The sequence below is a fragment of the Camellia sinensis genome, chromosome 10, assembly GCF_055761805.1.
Source record: "Camellia sinensis isolate YWXY chromosome 10, ASM5576180v1, whole genome shotgun sequence".
Classification (NCBI taxonomy): domain Eukaryota; kingdom Viridiplantae; phylum Streptophyta; class Magnoliopsida; order Ericales; family Theaceae; genus Camellia; species Camellia sinensis.
In genome coordinates this window covers 180,042,501-180,062,041 of record NC_138970.1, presented here as the reverse complement: position 1 = coordinate 180,062,041, position 19,541 = coordinate 180,042,501, and the positions used below count along the sequence as shown (strand labels likewise).

Genomic DNA, 19,541 nt, shown 5'->3' with positions numbered 1-19,541 from the left:
ATACTTACCATGGTTTGGAGGAACAATGGCACAGTAGTGTGGTTTATCGGTTACTCAAAATGAAATCAACTTACATACCAATACTTACTGTTTTTTCAAAATATTATTGGATGCGTGTTCACTCAATAATAATGGATTATATGCTTATATGTTTCCTCAGAAAATAATAACAGACAAACTACAAAACACCGGCACATGGCCACGTGTACAGTTCATATTTTCCCGAGAAAATTGTGGGTTTGGCTTTGTGGGAAAGAACACAAGATGGTGACTTTTAAAACGAGGGTATTCTCTAATTTCTAGCGTGATAGTTTTATGTGGTCCAAAATTGGAGAATATGGATAATTTGCCACGATTTCATGGAAAGATGGTTTAAGTGCCTGGAAGCCTTTTCACTTCACTTGAATGTGAAATCGAATCTCTTTGTTTCAGATTGAAACGCCAAACGATCAATTGATCGAACAATAATTGCCACACACAAAAAAAAAAAAAAAAAAAGTTGAGAGAGAGAGAGAGAGAAATGGAAGTGAAGGGCAATTTGGAGCTGATACAGATGGCAATAGAGCAAATGACGGAGGAACAAAGAGGGAAGAAATTGAGTTCGACATCGGAAGAGAGCAGCTTTGTCCTCTCTGAATTGCTTTCTTAGGTAATTGATTATTTGGTCGAAAAACCTCAGATAAGATGTATTTGTTTCTTCTTGTTTCATGCTAGGATTTTAAATTTGAATTTTGTTGCATCTGAAAAAGGAGATTTGCTGATTGCACATAGAATTTTATTCAATCTATCTGCATGTTTGACGTTGTGTTTGGTTGAGAGATTTGGGAAGAAATTTGAAAAATAAAAAAGAAAAGGCGTATAAAACTAAGTGAAATGTAAGCATTTGACCTTTTTTTTTTTCTCCCCCCCTTCAAATCACTTCCTAAATCTTCCAAATTAAGTGAAATGTAAGTATATTTTATTCATATTTCTCCTATTTTTTTATTTTTCTTTTTTAAATTACTTTCTAAATTCCCCAACCAAACACAATATTGTGGTTTTTTTGGGGTTTGGATTTGTAGAGATAATTGTTAAAGAAACAAAAAATAAAAAACCAAAAAAACAATGATAATCTAAGAATAGTTAATGGATGCTCCGCATGCTTCAGTGAAAAGAAAACATCGATTGTTAGGATAAATAATCGTGTGCCCTCTATCCGAAGTAATAGATTCATTATCTTTTTTTCTTTTTCTTTTTCTTTTTCTTTTTTTTGGCCCCATATTTTAGACTCCATTATAATAAAATTGAAGCCACGATTGATTCAATAATTTATGTTACAGTTAGAAACATTAAAGAGGGGGATGATGGCAAACTTAATAAGCAACCTGACCCACCAGCAGATTCAAAGGTTCTACCTTCCCCCACGGTTGGCAAGTCAATAAGTGAGGTTGCCGATGAGGCAGATGGTGGCAGTGATGATGACGACGACAATGGTGGAGGAGAAGAGATAGTCAGAGAGCTTAGGGAGATTAAAAGACAGAATTTTATCACTCATTGCCTCCTTTCAGCCATGATTGTCCTTACCGTAGAGTGGCAGCTATCCAAGGTCTCTCTTGTACTGAAACTTCTAGATGGATTGAGCCAAGCTTTTACACTGTTTGAATTAAGTGATTTGAAGAGAAAAGAAAAGAAATAGAGAGATATGTATTTCTCTTACTTGTTTTGATAATTTAAGTGGAGAGAAACGAAGAGAAACTTATTTCTCTTATAACCCTCATTTTCAATCTTTCCAAAAGTGGAGAAATTGAGAGAAAATAAACCAATATTTTCTTAATACCAATTTTGTCCCTATAAAAATGAAAGAAATAAAATGATTGAAAATATAAAATATTATTTTGTTAATATAACATAAAATAATTTTTTTTTTTCTCTTATGAAATCTAACCAAATAAGAATGAGAGAAATCAAAATCATTTCTTTTCTTTTATTTCTTATTTATCCAAACAAAGAGAGAGAGAAATCAAAATCATTTCTTTTCTTTTATTTCTTACTTATCCAAACAAAGAAAGAGAGAAATCATAATTATTTATTTTCTTTTCTTTTCTCTTATAACTTAAATAATCTTTTCTTCTTTTTTTTTTTTTTTCTCTTAGATTCCCAAATATAGTGTTAAATCCTTTGGTAGTATGCTCACAGGAATGCTCAAAGGGCCTGTTGTAAATGATCAAAATGGAGAGAAAAAGTCCTCTTCAAAGCAACAGCAGGTTGATGGCCCTTCTCTCCCTCCCCTCAAAATTGCAGAGCTGCCCCATTTGGGCAGTAATAAGGACTGAGGATATTCTAGGGTTTTTATGTTTGAAACAAATGCCAAGTGTGTAGTAGGTTCATGGCAAAGTCTAGTATGCACCCAACCAATTTTACTGTATCAACAGCACCCTGGAGAAACATAAACTATTAACAAGGACAAGCATAAAGAAGCACGTGATGCGAAAACAACTCTGAATTTATTAAATTGGACAAAATCACACTCCAAAATACAATACATGATATAGAGGGGTGCTCACACTTGTACATTTCCCCATGCATTTCTCTAAATACAAGTAATGAACATAATCTTCAAGTATCAATCCAATCATGAACAAAAAATAAAGAAAAAAAACTCTTCCATCAATTCATCCTATGGGAGTGAGTAATGGATATATCGATCTACTTAAATTGACCGAACCGAACCAAATCGATTAGTCGCATTTTGAACAAGTGTGTGATAATGAACGGATGGTTCTGGATTAATTTTTTTTTAATCCGCCTAGTTTTGAACGGATGACGGATTTGAAGTTGCTTTGACCGCAACCGAACCGCCAAACCACGAGCACCCCTAATAATTTATAAGACTTTATATTTTTAATTTGTTTAGATATTTTGATTGTATTTTTAATTAACAAATGGTTTAAATATTCTATTGAATATAATCTATTAAAAAAGAGTTTTCAATTTGAACATATTTTTTGAATTGAAAAAAATAAATGTATTATTTATCTATATATTTTTATTTTTAAATCTAACTCTTAAAAATAATAAATAGAAAATATGATATATGCTGATTGATTTTTGTTTTCAAAAACAAATATAGATGTAACAATATAGAGGCATACAGTCTCTATTACTGTTTTGTTCATGGTTTTAATGGTTTGAATTGTTTTTATATTTTAAGGACCACAGATTGTAATAATTTATGTGAATGAGGCGTGCTATGATTGCAATATATGGATGATGCATGCAGTGATTGTAATATTCTAAAATTTCAAACTTTCTTTCTTTGGATGAGACATACAATGATTGTAATACTTTTTGAAGTCATTGACTATAATATTTTTTTTTTTTTAAGGAAGTGTACAAGTTGAATTATGTTGAAAATTTATAAAATTTTAAACCGTCAAACCGATTTGCATCCATCCGCCAATCCGTTCAATCCATATTCGCCGGATTGACGGATGGATACGGATTGATTTTCTTTAATCCGCCAATCTAATAGATGGATGGTGAATTAGAGGTTCCATAGCCGCAACCGATCCGGGCCCACCCCTACTATTAAACAAAGCAATCTCAGAAGAATGGAGGATAGAATAATAAAAGACGCAACAAATTACAGAACACAACCAACCACAATGAGAGGATCCTCACATTTGAAAATAAAAGAGTCTGAAACTAAACAATATCCTGTATTCGCCACTGTTTGAGGGCATTTAGCATATCATGTATTCTCCACTGTTTGTAACTAAACCATCCACTGTCTTCATGCATGATTCAATCGGTAAATGTCATTCAACACGTAGACATCACCTTGTAGCGTCGACATCAGATGGAACGTCTGGACCCAAAAAGGATGAAAATGAATTTTGATGAGAATAGCGTAAATAATAATTTAACACAGCCAATTGACAATAATCTAAGTTAAAATTTCCAATTAAACATAAGAATAAGGAAACTAAAAAAGGAACCAAGAAAAATAAATATAAAAAAAAGAAGATAAAGCAACATGCATACGAAAGCACATTCCATTATAATTTACATAGAACAGGTTGTAGGCTAGCTTGAGGATTGAGAAAGGCTAATCAGCACTAGTCAACATATCAACAATATCTGTAGGCATAGTTATGCTATTAGATTTTACGCGAGATTCAGCATATCAATACAGAATGAAGAGTCTAGTCAAGACAATGCAATTGATGCATTTGAAATGCAAACAAAGGCATCCGTAAGAACATCTCCAACGCTTCATCAAATTTAAGTAAAAATTTGATATGATATGACGCACTCTAATAGTTTCATCAAATTCGGCCAGTCGTCCGGCCTATAGTAAATTTTCATCAAATCTTTTTACAAAATTCCCAATTCATCCCAAAATCCAGTTGACAAGCAGGTTGTTCGGCAGGTCGTCCACCAATAGCCACCTGCAAAATTTGATGAAATGATAAAGGCTCTCTTGATTTTGTGAAAGATTTGGTTCTCCCTTCGGTTGATATCAATTTAATGAAAGGGTTGGAACTCAATCGTTAACAAGATGCGGATCCATGGCGACAAGACACAGGATGTTCTCATTGTTGAGAAGATTCTTTGATCCTTGACACCAAAATTTAATTTTGTTGTCTGTGCTATAGAAGCAGCTAATGATGTTAGTTTACTGTCAATTGATGAATTACAAAGTTCTTTGTTGGTTCATGAGAAAAAAATCAACCCGCAGGAAAAAGAAGAACATGCATTGAAGGCCTTATCAGGAAATCACTCTACATCCAGTAGAGCTGATAGAGGACGAGGAACAAACAGAGGTCGACGTAGAGGAGGCAGATACAACAATGATCGTGAGAACCATCAAGAGAGTCAAATTCAAGGAAGAGGCAGAGGATGTTGTGGCTACCACTCAACAACTTACAGATCAAAGTCAGCAGACAAGTCCAATATTGAATGTTATAGATGTCATAGGTATGGCCATTATAAATCAGAATATCAAACTGATTTGAATAAACAAAGTGGAGATCAAACTAACTTTGCAGAAAAGCAAGAAGAGGTGTCTCTTTTGATGGTGTGTCATGTGAAGGAAGAAACTCAACAAAACATGTGGTATTTAGACACTGGCTGCAGCAACCACATGTGTGGAGAGAAGGAGGCATTCTCTGACTTGGATGAATCCTTTCGCAGCTCTGTTAAGTTTGGTGACAACTCCAAAATTTCTGTTATGGGAAAAGGAAAGGTAGCAATCCAAATCAAAGGAAATTCCACCCACACTATCGCTAATGTTCTTTTTGTGCCAGATTTAAAGACCAACTTGCTTAGTGTGGGTCAGTTACAAGAAAAAGGATACGAGATTTTTATCAAAGATGGAGTACGTCAGATTCAAGATGCAAAGTTCGGCTTAATTACTCAAGTTAACATGATGGCGAATCATATGTTCCCACTTTATCTCCACAACACCGCTCATTCGTGCTTCTCAGCAAAATTAAAAGATGAGGCATGGCTATGGCACTTTCGCTATGGACATCTAAATTTTGGCGGATTGAAAACACTACAATAGAAGAAGATGGTGACAGGGCTTCCTCAAATTATAGCTTCTTCTCACGTTTGTGAAGAATGTGTTGTTAGCAAACAACACCGTAATCAATTCCCACATGGAAAATCTGGGAGAGCAAAGAAGGCATTGGAACTTGTTCATTCCGACATTTGTGGGCCAATAAAAACACATTCAAATGGAGGTAAAAGATATATAATTACCTTCATTGATGATTATAGTCGTAAGATATGGGTTTATTTTTTGCAAGAAAAATCTGAAGCCTTTGAAGTTTTTAAAAGCTATAAAGCACTTGCTGAGAAAGAAGTTGGCAACCCAATAAAAGTTCTTCGCACGGATCGCGGTGGAGAATATAACTCATATGAATTTGCAAATTTTTGCGAGAACCATGGTATCAAGAGACAACTTACAGCAGCTTATATACCCCAACAGAATGGTGTATGCGAGAGGAAGAACCGCACTATTATGAATATGGTGCGAAGCCTTTTGACAACAAGTGGCATTCAAAAAAGTTTCTGGCCTGAAGCAGTTAATTGGAGCATTCATATATTGAACAGAAGTCCCACACTTGCTGTTCAAAATATGACACCGGAGGAAGCATGGAGCGGAAGAAAACTTGTTGTAGATCATTTTCGGATTTTTGAGTGTGTTGCATATGCCCATATTCCAGATCAGAAGAGGAAGAAGCTGGATGACAAGGTAGAAAAATGTATTTTTCTTCTTGTTAGTAATCAGTCAAAAGCTTATAAGCTTTACAATCCTAACACTAAGAAGATAACTATCAGTCGAGACGTCGTTTTTGATGAAGATCAAATCTGGGAAGTGAACAAAAATGTAATTGGAGAGCCAATTCCAACTAGTTTTGATGGAGAAGATGGTGATGAAGCAAACCAGCCGCAGCAACAACTTGCTCCAGCATCTGATGCACTTGAGAATCCTCAAAATGGAACTCCTGTAGCCTCTGAAGTCACTCCAACTGCACCAGAAGCAGCAGCTGAATCAATTTCTCATCGTGTTCGAAGGAGGCCAGCATGGATGTCAGATTATGAGGTAACCGGAATTGATCAATCTGAAGACCCACTCACTCATTTTGCTCTATTTTTAGACTGTGATCCTACAGTGTTTGAAAGTGCTGTCAAAGAATCAAAATGGCGAAAGGCTATGGATGCTGAAATTGCAGCCATTGAAAAGAATAACACTTGGGAGTTATCTAATCTACCAAAAGGGCACAAAACAATTGGTGTGAAGTGGGTTTACAAGACAAAGCTGAAAGAGAATGGTGAAGTTGACAAGTATAAGGCACGCTTGGTGGCCAAGGGCTATAAGCAAGAGTTCGGTGTCGATTATAAAGAAGTCTTTGCCCCAGTTGCAAGGCATGACACAATCAGATTGGTGATTGCATTGGTAGCTCAGAACTCATGGCCTATCTTCCAGCTAGACATGAAGTCGGCGTTTCTCCATGGAGACTTGAAGGAACTGGTATTTATCGATCAACCTTCTGGTTATGTGAAATCTGGAAATGAGCATAAAGTGTATAGACTAAAGAAGGCTCTATATGGATTAAAACAAGCCCCGCGGGCTTGGTGTAATCATATAGAAACTTATTTTTTGAAAGAAAGATTTCAAAAATGTCCTTATGAACATACACTTTTCATAAAAGTCGAGCATAGAGGGAAAATGCTCATTGTTTGCTTATATGTAGATGATTTAATCTACACTGGAAATAATACAACCATGTTTGGAAGTTTTAAGAAATCCATGATGGCTGAATTTGAGATGTCTGATCTTGGCATGATGCATTATTTTCTTGGCATTGAAGTGGCGCAGTCTTCTACTGGAATTTTTATTTCTCAAAAGAAGTATGTGTGAGAAATCCTAGACAGGTTTCAGATGAAGGATTGTAATCCTGTAAATACACCATCTGAAATTGGTACGAAGCTAAACAAAGATTATGGAGGAAACAAGGTTGACGACACTCTTTACAAACAAATGGTGGGGAGTTTAATGTATTTGACGGCAACAAGACCTGATATAATGCATGCTGTAAGTGTGATTAGCAGGTACATGGAATGTCCTACAAAGACTCATCTCTTGGCTGCAAAAAGAATTTTCCGGTACTTGCAAGGTACCAAGGAGTTTGGGCTGTTCTACAAGAATGGAGAAAAGTTAGGTCTGTTTGGCTTTACAGATAGTGATTATGCAGGAGATTCAGATGATCGGAAAAGCACATCTGGGTATGTTTTCATGATGGGGACAGGAGCTATTTCATGGTCATCAAAGAAGCAACCTATTGTCACATTATCATCCACTGAAGCTGAATTTGTTGCTGCAACAGCTTGTGCTTATCAAGCTATTTGGCTAAAGAAAATCATTAAAGAGCTGAATTTCAAGGAGGATGGACCTACTCAGATTTATTGTGACAACAGTTCGGCAATAAAGCTTTCAAAAAATCCAGTTTTACATGGTCGAAGCAAACATATGAAGTATCATTTCTTGAGGGATCTCACGAATGATGGAGTCATTAATCTCATTTATTGCAAAGTGAAGACCAGATCGTTGATATTCTAACCAAGCCTCTCAAGTTTCCTGCATTTCAGAAGCTCAGGAAGCTACTTGGTGTTTGTACTTCAAATGTTTCAATTTGAGGGATGGAGCTTCAGTTCAAAGCTTAACTCTAAGGAGGGATTGTTGAGGAAATTTAATAATTTGCACATGGGTTGTCCTAGTCTTTAGGGAGCTTGTTTAACCGTTTATCTAGTCATAGGAGTTTGTTGTTAATGTGGGATAATGCCTATGTTCATGTTACTTTCAGTTATGGGTAGTGCCTATTTTCATGTTGCCATTAGTTATGTATTAGCCTATTTATAGGCTGTTTCTTTATCAATAAAAATGTAGAAAAGTTTATCCTTTACTTTATATATACATCCTCTGTTTCTTATTGCTATTCTGAAAAACATTTTATTGGTCTATTGTTTGTATCAAACTAAACCTCAATTGATATTTCAATTCTGATTTCAAGTAAAGAAATAATCCTAATAAGCATTTGGACAAACAAGTCCAAAAAAAAAAAAAAAATCAAATCATTCAAAATCTATATAAACATGTGCATAAATAAGTGATCAAATAAATCAAACTCAAGATCAGTCCATAGAACCACGAAGGATGAACCAATCTTCAAGTAATTTCACCGTAAGAACAATACAACATGAATATAACATGTACAAACAAAATTCACATGTTATACACACATATATACGTAGATTTTACTAAGCCTTGTTTGGGGTGTACTAATAAGTACACACTTTTTATCTTTTTATCTTTTTTTCATCACATCACCTCTCTACTTTTCTGCACATTTTTTCGTAAAAAGTTAAAAAATGTGTTTATTTAAATCATCCTAAACCAAGCCTAAATTTAATTTTCCAATTCTGATTTCAAGTTAATGAAGAATTAAAGTCAGTACTCCAGCTTGAGTACATCGCCTCAACATGTAATCTAATAAGCATATACACAATCATATACCCCGCCCCCCCCCCCCCCCCCCCCCCAAAAAAAAAAAAAAAAAAAAAACAACAACAACAACACATATAACCACATATAGAAATAAGTTCTCGAATCAATCAAAATTAGATCTGTCAGTAGAAATCCAAACCATCACATAAAAAACAGTAAAGGATCAACCAATCTTCAAGTAATTTCACCAACATCGCATCAACATGTAATCTAATAAGCATTTGCACAATAAAATCCAAAAAAAAAAGCACTTCAAATCATCAAAAATCCATATAAATACACAAATAAGTTATTGAAACAATCAAAATCAGATCAGTCAGTAGAAATTCAAAGTAGACATAAAAAAACAGTGATCTTCAAGCAATTTCACCGATCAAAACATGAATATAAAAAAGACGTACCTGGCTGAACTTGAGAGCGCGCTGTTCGCCGACGAGTTGGAGGTTGCCGCTGACGAAGACGAGCATGCCGCCGGCGGGGCCAGTGGGCTGGCAATCGACGGTGGTGATGCTGTGCTTGCACTGCTGGAAGGGAAGGCTTGTGAGCTTGGCTACGATGCCTTGGGACCCTTTCTGACCTTCGAAAGTCATCATCGATGATTCACGGTAGAGGTTCGCTAGTCCAGATCGATTCGCATCGAAGGTCGAATAGTAGTGCTCCACGAATGCCTTCGCCACCGCGTCTGGATCCATCGTCGCCGCACCTGAGCCCCTGTCTCTCTCACTCTCGAGTGCCTCTATTTACACGAGTCCGGATCCTCGGCCGCACACGACGTCGTTTTGGAATTTATTTCTGTTTTTTTTTTACAGAAGCCGCTATAGATATCTTTTGATTCAGTCTGTATATTGTGGTTTGAATTTTAGCCATTGTAGATGGTTGTTAATAATCACTCAAAGTCCTTGGATATATACTTGCACGCTTCTTGTAAATGGTAATTGATGGGTTCAACTGGGCTGGAACCACAGTTGTCTCTCTCTCTCTCTCTCTCTCTCTCTCTCTCTCTCTTCCCTAGTTATTTGGATACTTACCATGGTTTGGAGGAACAATGGCACAGTAGTGTGATTTATTGGTTACTCAAAATGAAATCAACCTACATACCAATAATTATTCTGTTTTTCAGAATATTATTGAATGTGTGTTCACTCAATAATAATGGATTATATGCTTATATGTTTCCTCAAAAAAATAATAATAAACAAACTACAAAACACCAGCGCATGGTCACGTGAACAGTTCATATTTTCCCGAGAAAATTGTGGGTTTGGCTTTGTGGGAAAGAATACAAGATGGTGACTTTTAAAACAAGGGTATTCTCCAATTTCGAGTGTGATAGTTTTATGTGGTCCAAAATTGGAGAATATGGATAATTTGCCACGATTTCATGGAAAGATGGTTTAAGTGCATGGAAGCCTTTTCACTTCACTTGAATGTGAAATCGAATCTCTTTGTTTCAGGTTGAAACGCCAAACGATCAATTGATCGAACTATAATTGCCACACACACACACACAAAAAAAAAAAAAAAAAAAAAAAGGTTGAGAGAGAGAGAGAGAGAAATGGAAGTGAAGGACAATTTGGAGCTGATACAGATGGCAATAGAGCAAATGACGGAGGAACAAAGAGGGAAGAAATTGAGTTCGACATCGGAAGAGAGCAGCTTTGTCCTCTCTGAATTGCTTTCTCAGGTAATTGATTATGTGGTTGAAAAACCTCAGATAAGATGTATTAGTTTTTTCAACAATGCTCCATACACCCAGTGGGGGATGGCGCCCCCAGTGACGTGGCGCGCCCCCACTGGTCCAAAATCAAAAAAAAAAAAAAAAAAAAAAAAAAACTGTTTTTTTTCTTCCAACCCCCAGCTGACACCTCACTGGGTGTCACCCCCAGCTGGGGGTAGGAAGCATTTTTGTAGTTTTTTCTTGTTTCACGCTAGGATTTTAAATTTGAATTTTGTTGCATCTGAAAAAGGAGATTTGCTGATTGCACATAGAATTTTATTCAATCTATTTGACCTGTGTTTGGTTGAGAGATTTGAGAAAAAATTTGAAAAAAAGAAAAATAGAGAAAAAAATATTTTATTCACATTTCACTTTTTTTTTTTTTCCTTTCCAAATTTCTTCTCAAATCTCCCAAACGAAGTAAAATGTAAGTATTTTTCATTCACATTTTACCTATTTTTTCATTTTTTTTTTAAATTCCTTCCCAAATCCCCAACCAAACACAACGTTATGATTTTTTTTTGGGGGGGGAGGGGGTTTGGATTTGTAGAGATAATTGTTAAAGAAACAAAGAAACAAAAAAACCGAAAAACAAAAAATGATAATCTAAGAACAGCAATGATAGAGACCACTAAAAGTAGTATTCTAAACCATCACTAATGAGTTGACATCCATTTTAAAAAAAAAAGAGGCACAAAAATACTGTAGGATAAAGAATCGTGTGCCCTCTATCCGAAGTAGTAGATTCATTTATCCTTTTTTATTTTTTGGCCCCATATTTTAGATTCCATTATAATAAAATTGGAGCCACGATTGATTCAATAATTTGTTACAGTTGGAAACATTAAGAGGGGATGACGGCAAACTTATTAAGCAGCCTGACCCACCAGCAGATTCAAAGGAGCTACCTTCCCCCACGGTTGGCTAATCAATAACTGAGATTGCCAATGAGGCAGATGGTGGCAGTGATGACGACAACGACAGTGGAGGAGAAGAGATAGTCAGAGAGCTTAGGGAGATTAAAAGACAGAATTTTATCACTCATTGCCTCCTTTCAGCCATGATTGTCCTTACCGTAGCGTGGCAGCTATCCAAGGTCTCTCTTGTTCTGAAACTTCAAGATGGATTGAGCCACGCTTTTAAATCCTTTGGTAGCATGCTCACAGGAATGCTCAAAGGGCCTGTTGTAAGTGATCAAAATGGAGCGAAAAAGTCCTCTTCAAAGCAACAGCAGGTTGATGGCCCTTCTCTCCCTCCCCTCAAAATTGCAGAGCTGCCCCATTTGGGCAGTAATAAGGACTGAGGATATTCTAGGGTTTTTATGTTTGAAACAAATGCCAAGTGTGTAGTAGGTTCATGGCAAAGTCTAGTATGCACCCAATCAATTTTACTGTCAACAGCACCCTGGAGTAACATAAACTATTAACAAGGACAAGCATAAAGAAGCACGTGATGCGAAAACAACTCTGAATTTATTAAATTGGACAAAATCACACTCCAAAATACAATACATGATATAGAGGGGTGCTCACACTTTGTACATTTCCCCATGCATTTCTTTAAATACAAGTAATGAACATAATGTTCAAGCATCAATCCAATCATGAACAAAAAATCAAGGGAAAAAAAAAAACTCTTCCATCAATTCATCCTATTAAACAAAGCAATCTCTGAAGTATGGAGGATAGAATAATAAAAGACACGACAAATTACAGAACATAACCAACCACAATGAGAGAGGATCCCCAGTTTTTCATTTGAAAATATAAAATAAAATAAAAAAGTCCGAAAATAAACAATATGAAGCGAATTTGTTTGAGGGCATTTAGCATATCATGGATTCTCCACTGTTTGTAACTAAACCATCCACTGTCTTCATGCATAGTTCAATCGGAAAATGTCATTCAACACGTAGAAACTACCTTGTGGCGTTGGCATCAGATGGAACATCTGGACCCAAAATGGATGAAAATGAATTTTGATGAGAATAGCATAAATAATAATTTAACACAGCCAATTGAAAATAATCTAAGTTAAAATTTCCAATTAAACATAAGAATAAGAAAAGTAAAAAAGAAACCAAGAAAAATAAAAATAAAAAAGAAGATAAAGCAACATGCATACGAAAGCACACTCCATTATAATTTACATAGAAGAGATTGTAGGCTAGCTTGAGGATTGAGAAAGGCTAATCAGCACTAATCAACATATCAACAACATCTGCAGGCATAGTTATGCTATTAGATTTTACACGAGATTCAGCATATCAATACAGAATGAAGAGTCTAGTCAAGACAATGCAATTGATGCATATGAAATGAAAACAAAGGCATCCCTAAGAGCATCTCCAACGCTTCATCAAATTTGAATAAAAATTTGATATGATATGACGCACTCCAATAGCTTCATCAAATTCGGTCGGTTGTCCGGCCTATAGTAAATTTTCATCAAATCTTTTTACAAAATTCCCAATTCATCCCAAAATCCGGTTGACAAGCACTTTGTTCGGCAGGTCGTCCACCAATGGCCACCTGCAAAATTTGATGAAATGATAAAGGCTCTCTTGATTTTGTGAAAGATTTGGTTCTCCCTTCAGTTGATATCAGTTTGATGGTTGGAGCTCGGCTTGGAGGCGTTTTTCATCAAATTTAAATTTGATGAAAGATTTGATGCAACGTTGGCTATGGTTTAATATTGTAAAGCAAGAAAGTAATCTTTTGAAATGCAACATCTCAATAGTATATCTTAACTTAACACAACCAGGCTACAATGACTCCAACAAACATACAAATTAACAAAGTTGCCAAAATCAAGTAAATGATATCAGTCCCCTCCGCAAACCAAGAAAGAGGGAGGACAACAAACCAAAATCAAATTCCTACATTAAACAATGTTTAAATGGATTAACCCTTTACTTTTACTTCTTTATTCGAGGTGGGAAGAGAATACCACTCTCCAACTTAAAACTTTGTCGATAAATATCATAAGCATCTCCAAAACTACTCTTTATTTCAACTTGCAAAAATATATTTTAAAAAAAAAAAATTATTCTCTATACTATCTCTTCTTCTTCTTCTTCAAATCAAAGTTGAATTATGATAAAAATGCATTGATCAATAAATTAAACCAAAACATCTATAACTAAACCACAATTGATATTCCAATTCTGATCTCAAGTAAAGAAATAATCCTAATAAGCATTTGGACAAACAAGTCCTAAAAAAAAAAAAACCAAATCATTCAAAATCCATATAACCACGTACATAAATAAGTGAACGAATAAATCAAACTCAAGATCAGTCCATAGAACCACAAAGGATGAACCAATCTTCAAGTAATTTCACCGTAAGAACAATACAACATGAACATAAACACGTACGAACAAAATCCACATGTTATACACACATATATACGTAGATTTTACTAAATTTAATTTTCCAATTCTGATTTCAAGTTAATGAAGAGTTACAGTCAGTACTCCAGCTTGAGAACATCGCATCAACATGTAATCTAATAAGCATTCACACAATCAAATCCCAAAATAAAAAAATAAAAACGCACTGCAAATCATCACAAATCTATATAACCACATACAGAAATAATTTCTCGAATCAATCAAAATCAGATCAGTCAGTAGAAATCCAAAGCATCACATAAAAAACAGTAAAGGATCAACCAATCTTCAAGTAATTTCACCAACATCGCATCAACATGTAATCTAATACGCATTTGCACAATAAAATCAAAGAAAAAAAAAAAAGCACTTCAAATCATCAAAAATCCATATAAACACACAAATAAGTTATTGAAACAATCAAAATCAGATCAGTCAGTAGAAATCTAAAGTAGACATAAAACAACAGTGATCTTCAAGCAATTTCACCAATCAAAACATGAATATAAAAAAGACGTACCTGGCTGAACTTGAGAGCGTGCTGTTCGCCGACGAGTTGGAGGTTGCCGCTGACGAAGACGAGCATGCCGCCGGCAGGGCCAGAGGGCTGGCAATCGACGGTGGTGATGCTGTGCTGGCACTGCTGGAAGGGAAGGCTGGTGAGCTTGGCTACGATGCCTTGGGACCCTTGGATCTTCTGACCTTCGAAAGTCAGCATCGATGATTCATGGTAGAGGTTCGCTAGTCCAGATCGATTCGCATCAAAGGTCGAATAGTAGTGCTCCACGAATGCCTTCGCCACCGCGTCTGGATCCATCGCCGCCGCACCCGCACCTGATCCTCTCTCTCCCTCTCTCTCTCTCACTCTCACTTGGCTTATAGTCCTTCGAAAAATCTTCCCTTTCTTTCTTTCTCTGTTTTAAAGTTGAGATTGGAGTTTTTATTTAAGAAAGTGCTATCGGTGCTAAATTTTTTATTAAATAAATAATTAAATATCTTCTATTTGTGCGGTTTGCAAAATTATGATTTATATAAAATATTTAATTATTTATTTGATAAAAAATTTAGGTCAAGTTTGGAAAGTCTCAAATAATTTATCTTTTTATCTTTTTTTTATCACATCACCTCTCTACTTTTTTACACATCTTTTCGTAAAAAGACATTTATTTAAACTATCCCAAACAACCCCTTAATATTCGCACCGTTACACTTTATTCATGCAACAAATTACACTCATTTTCTAATTATATTTATAATGAAAAAATTTATTTTATTTTATGTTGTTACACTCTACAATTCTAAACATACTTTCATTTCTAACTTATGTCTCTTTAAACCCCTAACATTCAGCTTTAGTTTTATCGTTTTAAATTCTAAATTTTTATTCTGTATGCAATGAAAACGTATGTGTCTATTTGTGCCACTTAACGAATCAATTATTGTACAGGAAAAGAAATTATAGAACGGTATCACGAAGGAAGGGAGAGAGAGAGAGATAGAGATTTTGAGTGAAACTAAAGAGAGAGCGCTAAGTTGTGAGAGATTGAAAAGAAAGTTATAGATACGATGAACTGTATGAGCACCTGCTATTATTGGCTAAATTTTAATATGCATTTTATTTGTGTTAAATTAATGTAATAAGCATTTGTTTTTAAAATATGGGTTTTGTTCATTAAAGATTTGATTTCTTTTTATGTAAATATATGATTGTTTGTGATTTGTATAATTGAGGCAAATGTGGTCCTATGTTCTTTATTTTGTTTGTATAGTTGTCCAGCTGTCCAAGCACTTTGTTTATCTGTCATCAATCTCTCACACAATGTCACTGTCCTTTGTTCCACCCAAATCTCCCATTGTCCCTCGCAGTTGTTCCGTAAAATTCATAAGAGATTCTGAGAGGATTTGGGTATTATAAGAATGCCCGACGTCATGCGATGCCATTTTATGATTTCGTTTTCCGCGTAACAATAATACAGTAATAATGTGTTTGGTTAAGAAATTTGAAAAGAAATTTAGAAAGGAAAAAAAATAAGTAGAATATGAACAAAATATATTTATATTTTACTTAATTTCACACACTTTTTTTCTTTTTCTTTCCAAACTTCTTACCAAATCTTTCAACCAAACACAACGTTAAGGAATACAAACCAACCTAAACCGAGGGCTCCCATCACATATGGAATAAAAGTTTAGGAATTGTTTAGTAACCATTTTGTTTTTAGTTTTTAATTTATATTTACAAATATTTTAAAAATTGTTATAAAAACTTGTTTGATAATTTTTTTGATTTATAAATGGTTGTTCAGTTTATAAATTTGAAGAAAAAACGTAAACTAAAAAAACGAGTTTACATTGGTTTTTAAACAGAAATTTAAAAATTTAACTAACAAATTTTTTTTAATTATAATGTGCATGATCCTATTGTCAGAAATAATAAAAAATAAATATAAATATTTTAGGTATGAAGAAACATATTTTTTAGTTTATATTTTTAAAATTTTCAAATATTTTGTTTAAACCAAACTCGTTTATAATTTATATTTTTCCTAAAATTAACAAAAACAGTTTATAAAACTTTTATAAATATAAATCAAAACCGTTGCCATACGTTACTTAACGTTTCATTTTTTGCACAATAGGTAAAATTCGCAAGAGAGAGAGAAAAGTTATTTATTTATTTTTCTTCTTTTTTGTTAAAAAACTTTATGTAGTCTTTTAAGATCCGTTTATTTTAAGTTAAGATGGGAGTTTTTATTTACATAACAAATTTAACTTGTTACAATCACTTTTAAATTTTTAATTATATTTCTTTAAAAAAAATTATTTTTCTTATTACACTCTTGATAATTCCAAGCACACTTTCATTCCTCACCTCTCATCTTCTATTTACACCTTTAACATTCTAAGCCCCAACTCTACGCTCATTCCAACAATCACCTTGACTGTTACTTGATTCACTTTCTAACCACCAGCCCCAGTCCTTTCCCCTTTCCTGCAAGTCTGCGACCCTCCTACATCATTTTAACTCACTTTTGCATAGGTAAGGGGAGAGAGAGAGACAGAGAGAGAGCACTTTCTAAGGTCTTAAGAAATTAGAATTTTCAAAATTAGGGAAGGGGTGAAAAGAAGAGCAATAGATGGGAATAAGGGAAGACATGAGGGGCGAGGGGGAGGAAAAAATGTGAAAAAGAGCGGAGAGGGGGTTAGAAATGGGTGACGAGGAAGGGATTGAAAAAGGTGGGGGAGCAAAGTAGGAAAGAAAGGGGTTGAAGGGTGTTAATGGTGGTCGACAGAGTAGAGTGAGATGGCAAAAAGGAAACGATATAATGGTAGGTTGGTGGGGAAGGGGGCGAGTTGGTTGAGAAATTAGAAATTTAAATTTATAAGGTTTGAAAATGAGAAGTGTAATAAGATGATTTTTGTAGTGTTACATTCAGTTAGACTATGTACTACGGAATTTACAACAATATTTTTCACATTACCAAAAAGTTATTTGCTAAGTTAAAAAAATAAAAAATAAAAAATCTAAAAAATGAAAAATTAAATTTTTAAAAAAAATCTAGAATTTGAATACTATAACAAAATAAATCTTAAATTTTTAATTTTGTTTATTTAAATTATAATCTTTTGATTTAATTTCAATTTAAATCATTTGTTTATTTCTATTAAGTAAAAATTGATGAAAAAGAATGATATTTTAGTCATTATACTCAATGTAAGTGTATCGGATGTCTAAAATATAATTTTTCATTTAGCTTAATAACTAAAATATATATATTTATATTAGTTTTAATCAACAAAAGTAGATAAATTGTTTAAATTGAAAACAAGAAATCAAAAAATTAGAATTTAAATTAATAAAATTAAAATTTTGAGATTTATTTTGTTGGAAGACTCAAATTTTAGGATTTCTTTTGTGCCAAAGTAAAGAAGAATAAAAAAATATTTTCAATATGAAAATAAAATCGAGATTTATTTTGTTGCGAGATTCAAATTTTAGGATTTGTAAAGAAGAATAAAAAAAATTATTTTCAATAGGAATATAAAAACCGTCGACAGCAGGGTTCGAACCTGCGCGGGCGAAGCCCAACAGATTTCAAGTCTGTCTCCTTAACCACTCGGACATATCGACATTTTGCTTCTCTTTGTTTCAAATAAGATAAGAAAGTATAAAGCTTTCTAAGAAATTAATTTTTTATTTTTGCTGGGAATCTAAGGCATTAATTAATTAGCCTCCGATTGGTTTAAAATTTTGGATTGAAGAGCATTAGGTTTGAGTAAAAGTCCATTACTGTGGAAAACTAATGTGCTCGAGTTTGATTTGTTTCTCTTTCAATTCAATCTCAAATGAATTTTATCAAACTGGGCTTTAGGTTTTATAATGCCTATAAGTGTTCTCAAAAAAAAAAAAATGCCTATAAGCTTATCAAGTAATAATTTGTTTAATTTTGACTTGAAAAATTAATGAATTTTAAGTTATTTCAAATTTGATTTGTTTATATAATAAGTCAATCTCAAACGAACTTGTTACGAGCCGAGTTCAAGTAGTTTGATTCTGTACAAAACCCAGCTCAACTATGATTCATGAGACCAAAGCTTCATACTATTCCAGCCACTTCGATTTCAGAATTTGGTCCTTACCAAACCAGTAGAATTGTTATGGGTCAGCATATCAGACAAATCACAAACAGAAAATTTCACAGCCCATTCGAGTTCAGCCCCCAGCCCCTTTAACCTACTGGTGACCGGTAATTCTCAAAAATTGTACTGTCAGAAAGAAGTTTCTGCAAATTGATTTAACCGTTCCCCAACATTCTGGGAAAACACACTTTGAATTAGGTCACAACTCACAATACAGCAGAAACAAAGGTCACAATGAGCGATACAAATCCAGCCAAAATGTGTGAAATTTCTCAAAATTAGAATGCTGTGATAATTACATCAGTTCTTAGTGGAAAAAACTTAAAAATTGTCACTGTTCAGAACAACACCAATGAGAAAAATGGTCTACAGTGAATACATAATACATTTTCATTTTTATTCGAGTAACATACACAATCCATACCTTTCTGCTGCTAAGACACTACGTTTCGTTCTATCCACTAAAATCAATCTCTATGATACAAAATGCAGATTCTCCCAAGGGTGAAACAGAGAAGAGTGAAGTCTCTGCGAATAATAGCGACCTTGTGTTCTTAGATAGAGAGGAGAATGCAAACCCCGAGTTTCTATGGTACCACCAAAGTCCAGAGAACTGTCCCGAGCCTTTGTAGTCTCCTCCCAATGGTAAGGAGACAAGATTAACGATACAGGGGAAAAAGAATTAGGCATTGCTTGTATGTATGTACAGTCTCTGAAACAAACAATTTTCCTGA

The 19,541-nt window shown here is 34.4% G+C and overlaps 4 protein-coding genes and 1 non-coding gene across 8 annotated transcripts in view; 1 reads left to right on the top strand and 4 right to left on the bottom strand.

Moving 5' to 3' along the window:
• Window positions 1–286: 286 nt before the first annotated feature.
• Window positions 287–8,464, top strand: LOC114255925 (retrovirus-related Pol polyprotein from transposon TNT 1-94). 2 transcript variants are annotated; one of them, XM_082893050.1, is made up of 3 exons: window positions 287–649; window positions 1,320–1,585; window positions 4,721–8,464. In XM_082893050.1, the coding sequence occupies exon 3, from the start codon at window positions 5,555–5,557 to the stop codon at window positions 7,409–7,411; it is 1,857 nt and encodes a 618-aa protein (XP_082749176.1). In that variant the 5' UTR covers window positions 287–649; window positions 1,320–1,585; window positions 4,721–5,554; the 3' UTR covers window positions 7,412–8,464. The 2 variants fall into 2 exon arrangements, 1 of the variants encoding a protein (XP_082749176.1); XR_014343017.1 differs by lacking the exon at window positions 4,721–8,464 and adding an exon at window positions 2,176–2,402 and having other exon boundaries at window positions 510–649.
• On the bottom strand, window positions 3,583–10,751 carry LOC114255906 (nuclear transport factor 2A). Its single transcript, XM_028195450.2, has 2 exons — window positions 9,457–10,751; window positions 3,583–3,847 (listed from the first exon to the last, which is right to left on the bottom strand). The coding sequence occupies exons 1-2, from the start codon at window positions 9,745–9,747 to the stop codon at window positions 3,773–3,775; spliced, it is 366 nt and encodes a 121-aa protein (XP_028051251.2). The 5' UTR covers window positions 9,748–10,751; the 3' UTR covers window positions 3,583–3,772.
• Window positions 10,752–12,225: 1,474 nt separating this feature from the next.
• Window positions 12,226–15,725, bottom strand: LOC114255905 (nuclear transport factor 2B). Of its 2 annotated transcripts, none has more exons than XM_028195449.2 (2): window positions 14,687–15,725; window positions 12,226–12,722 (listed from the first exon to the last, which is right to left on the bottom strand). In XM_028195449.2, the coding sequence occupies exons 1-2, from the start codon at window positions 14,981–14,983 to the stop codon at window positions 12,648–12,650; spliced, it is 372 nt and encodes a 123-aa protein (XP_028051250.1). In that variant the 5' UTR covers window positions 14,984–15,725; the 3' UTR covers window positions 12,226–12,647. The 2 variants fall into 2 exon arrangements, with proteins under 2 accessions (XP_028051250.1, XP_082749177.1); XM_082893051.1 differs by lacking the exon at window positions 12,226–12,722 and adding an exon at window positions 12,951–13,303 and having other exon boundaries at window positions 14,687–15,107.
• A 2,491-nt stretch (window positions 15,726–18,216) lies between these two features.
• Window positions 18,217–18,298, bottom strand: TRNAS-UGA (transfer RNA serine (anticodon UGA)). Its single transcript has one exon. It is a non-coding gene; the product is annotated as a tRNA-Ser (tRNA).
• Window positions 18,299–19,055: 757 nt separating this feature from the next.
• Window positions 19,056–19,541, bottom strand: part of LOC114255909 (histidine kinase 3) — a 7,843-nt gene continuing 7,357 nt past the window's right edge. For both annotated transcript variants that reach the window (XM_082893049.1, XM_028195452.2), the window contains exon 11: window positions 19,056–19,537. The gene's annotated coding sequence lies outside the window, so the exon portion shown is untranslated. The remainder of the gene's footprint in view (window positions 19,538–19,541) is intronic.

Excerpts from the sequence above, each read along its gene's own strand:
- LOC114255925 (XM_082893050.1), top strand. The coding sequence starts at position 5,555 with ATGGTGACAGGGCTTCCTCAAATTATAGCTTCTTCTCACGTTTGTGAA.
- LOC114255905 (XM_082893051.1), bottom strand. The coding sequence starts at position 14,983 with ATGGATCCAGACGCGGTGGCGAAGGCATTCGTGGAGCACTACTATTCG. Across the intron at positions 13,304-14,686 it reads ACGCTCTCAAGTTCAGCCAG|GTGGCCATTGGTGGACGACC; the intron begins GTACGTCTTTTT and ends CAAATTTTGCAG.
- LOC114255906 (XM_028195450.2), bottom strand. The coding sequence starts at position 9,747 with ATGGATCCAGACGCGGTGGCGAAGGCATTCGTGGAGCACTACTATTCG. Across the intron at positions 3,848-9,456 it reads GCGCTCTCAAGTTCAGCCAG|ACGTTCCATCTGATGTCGAC; the intron begins GTACGTCTTTTT and ends TTTTGGGTCCAG.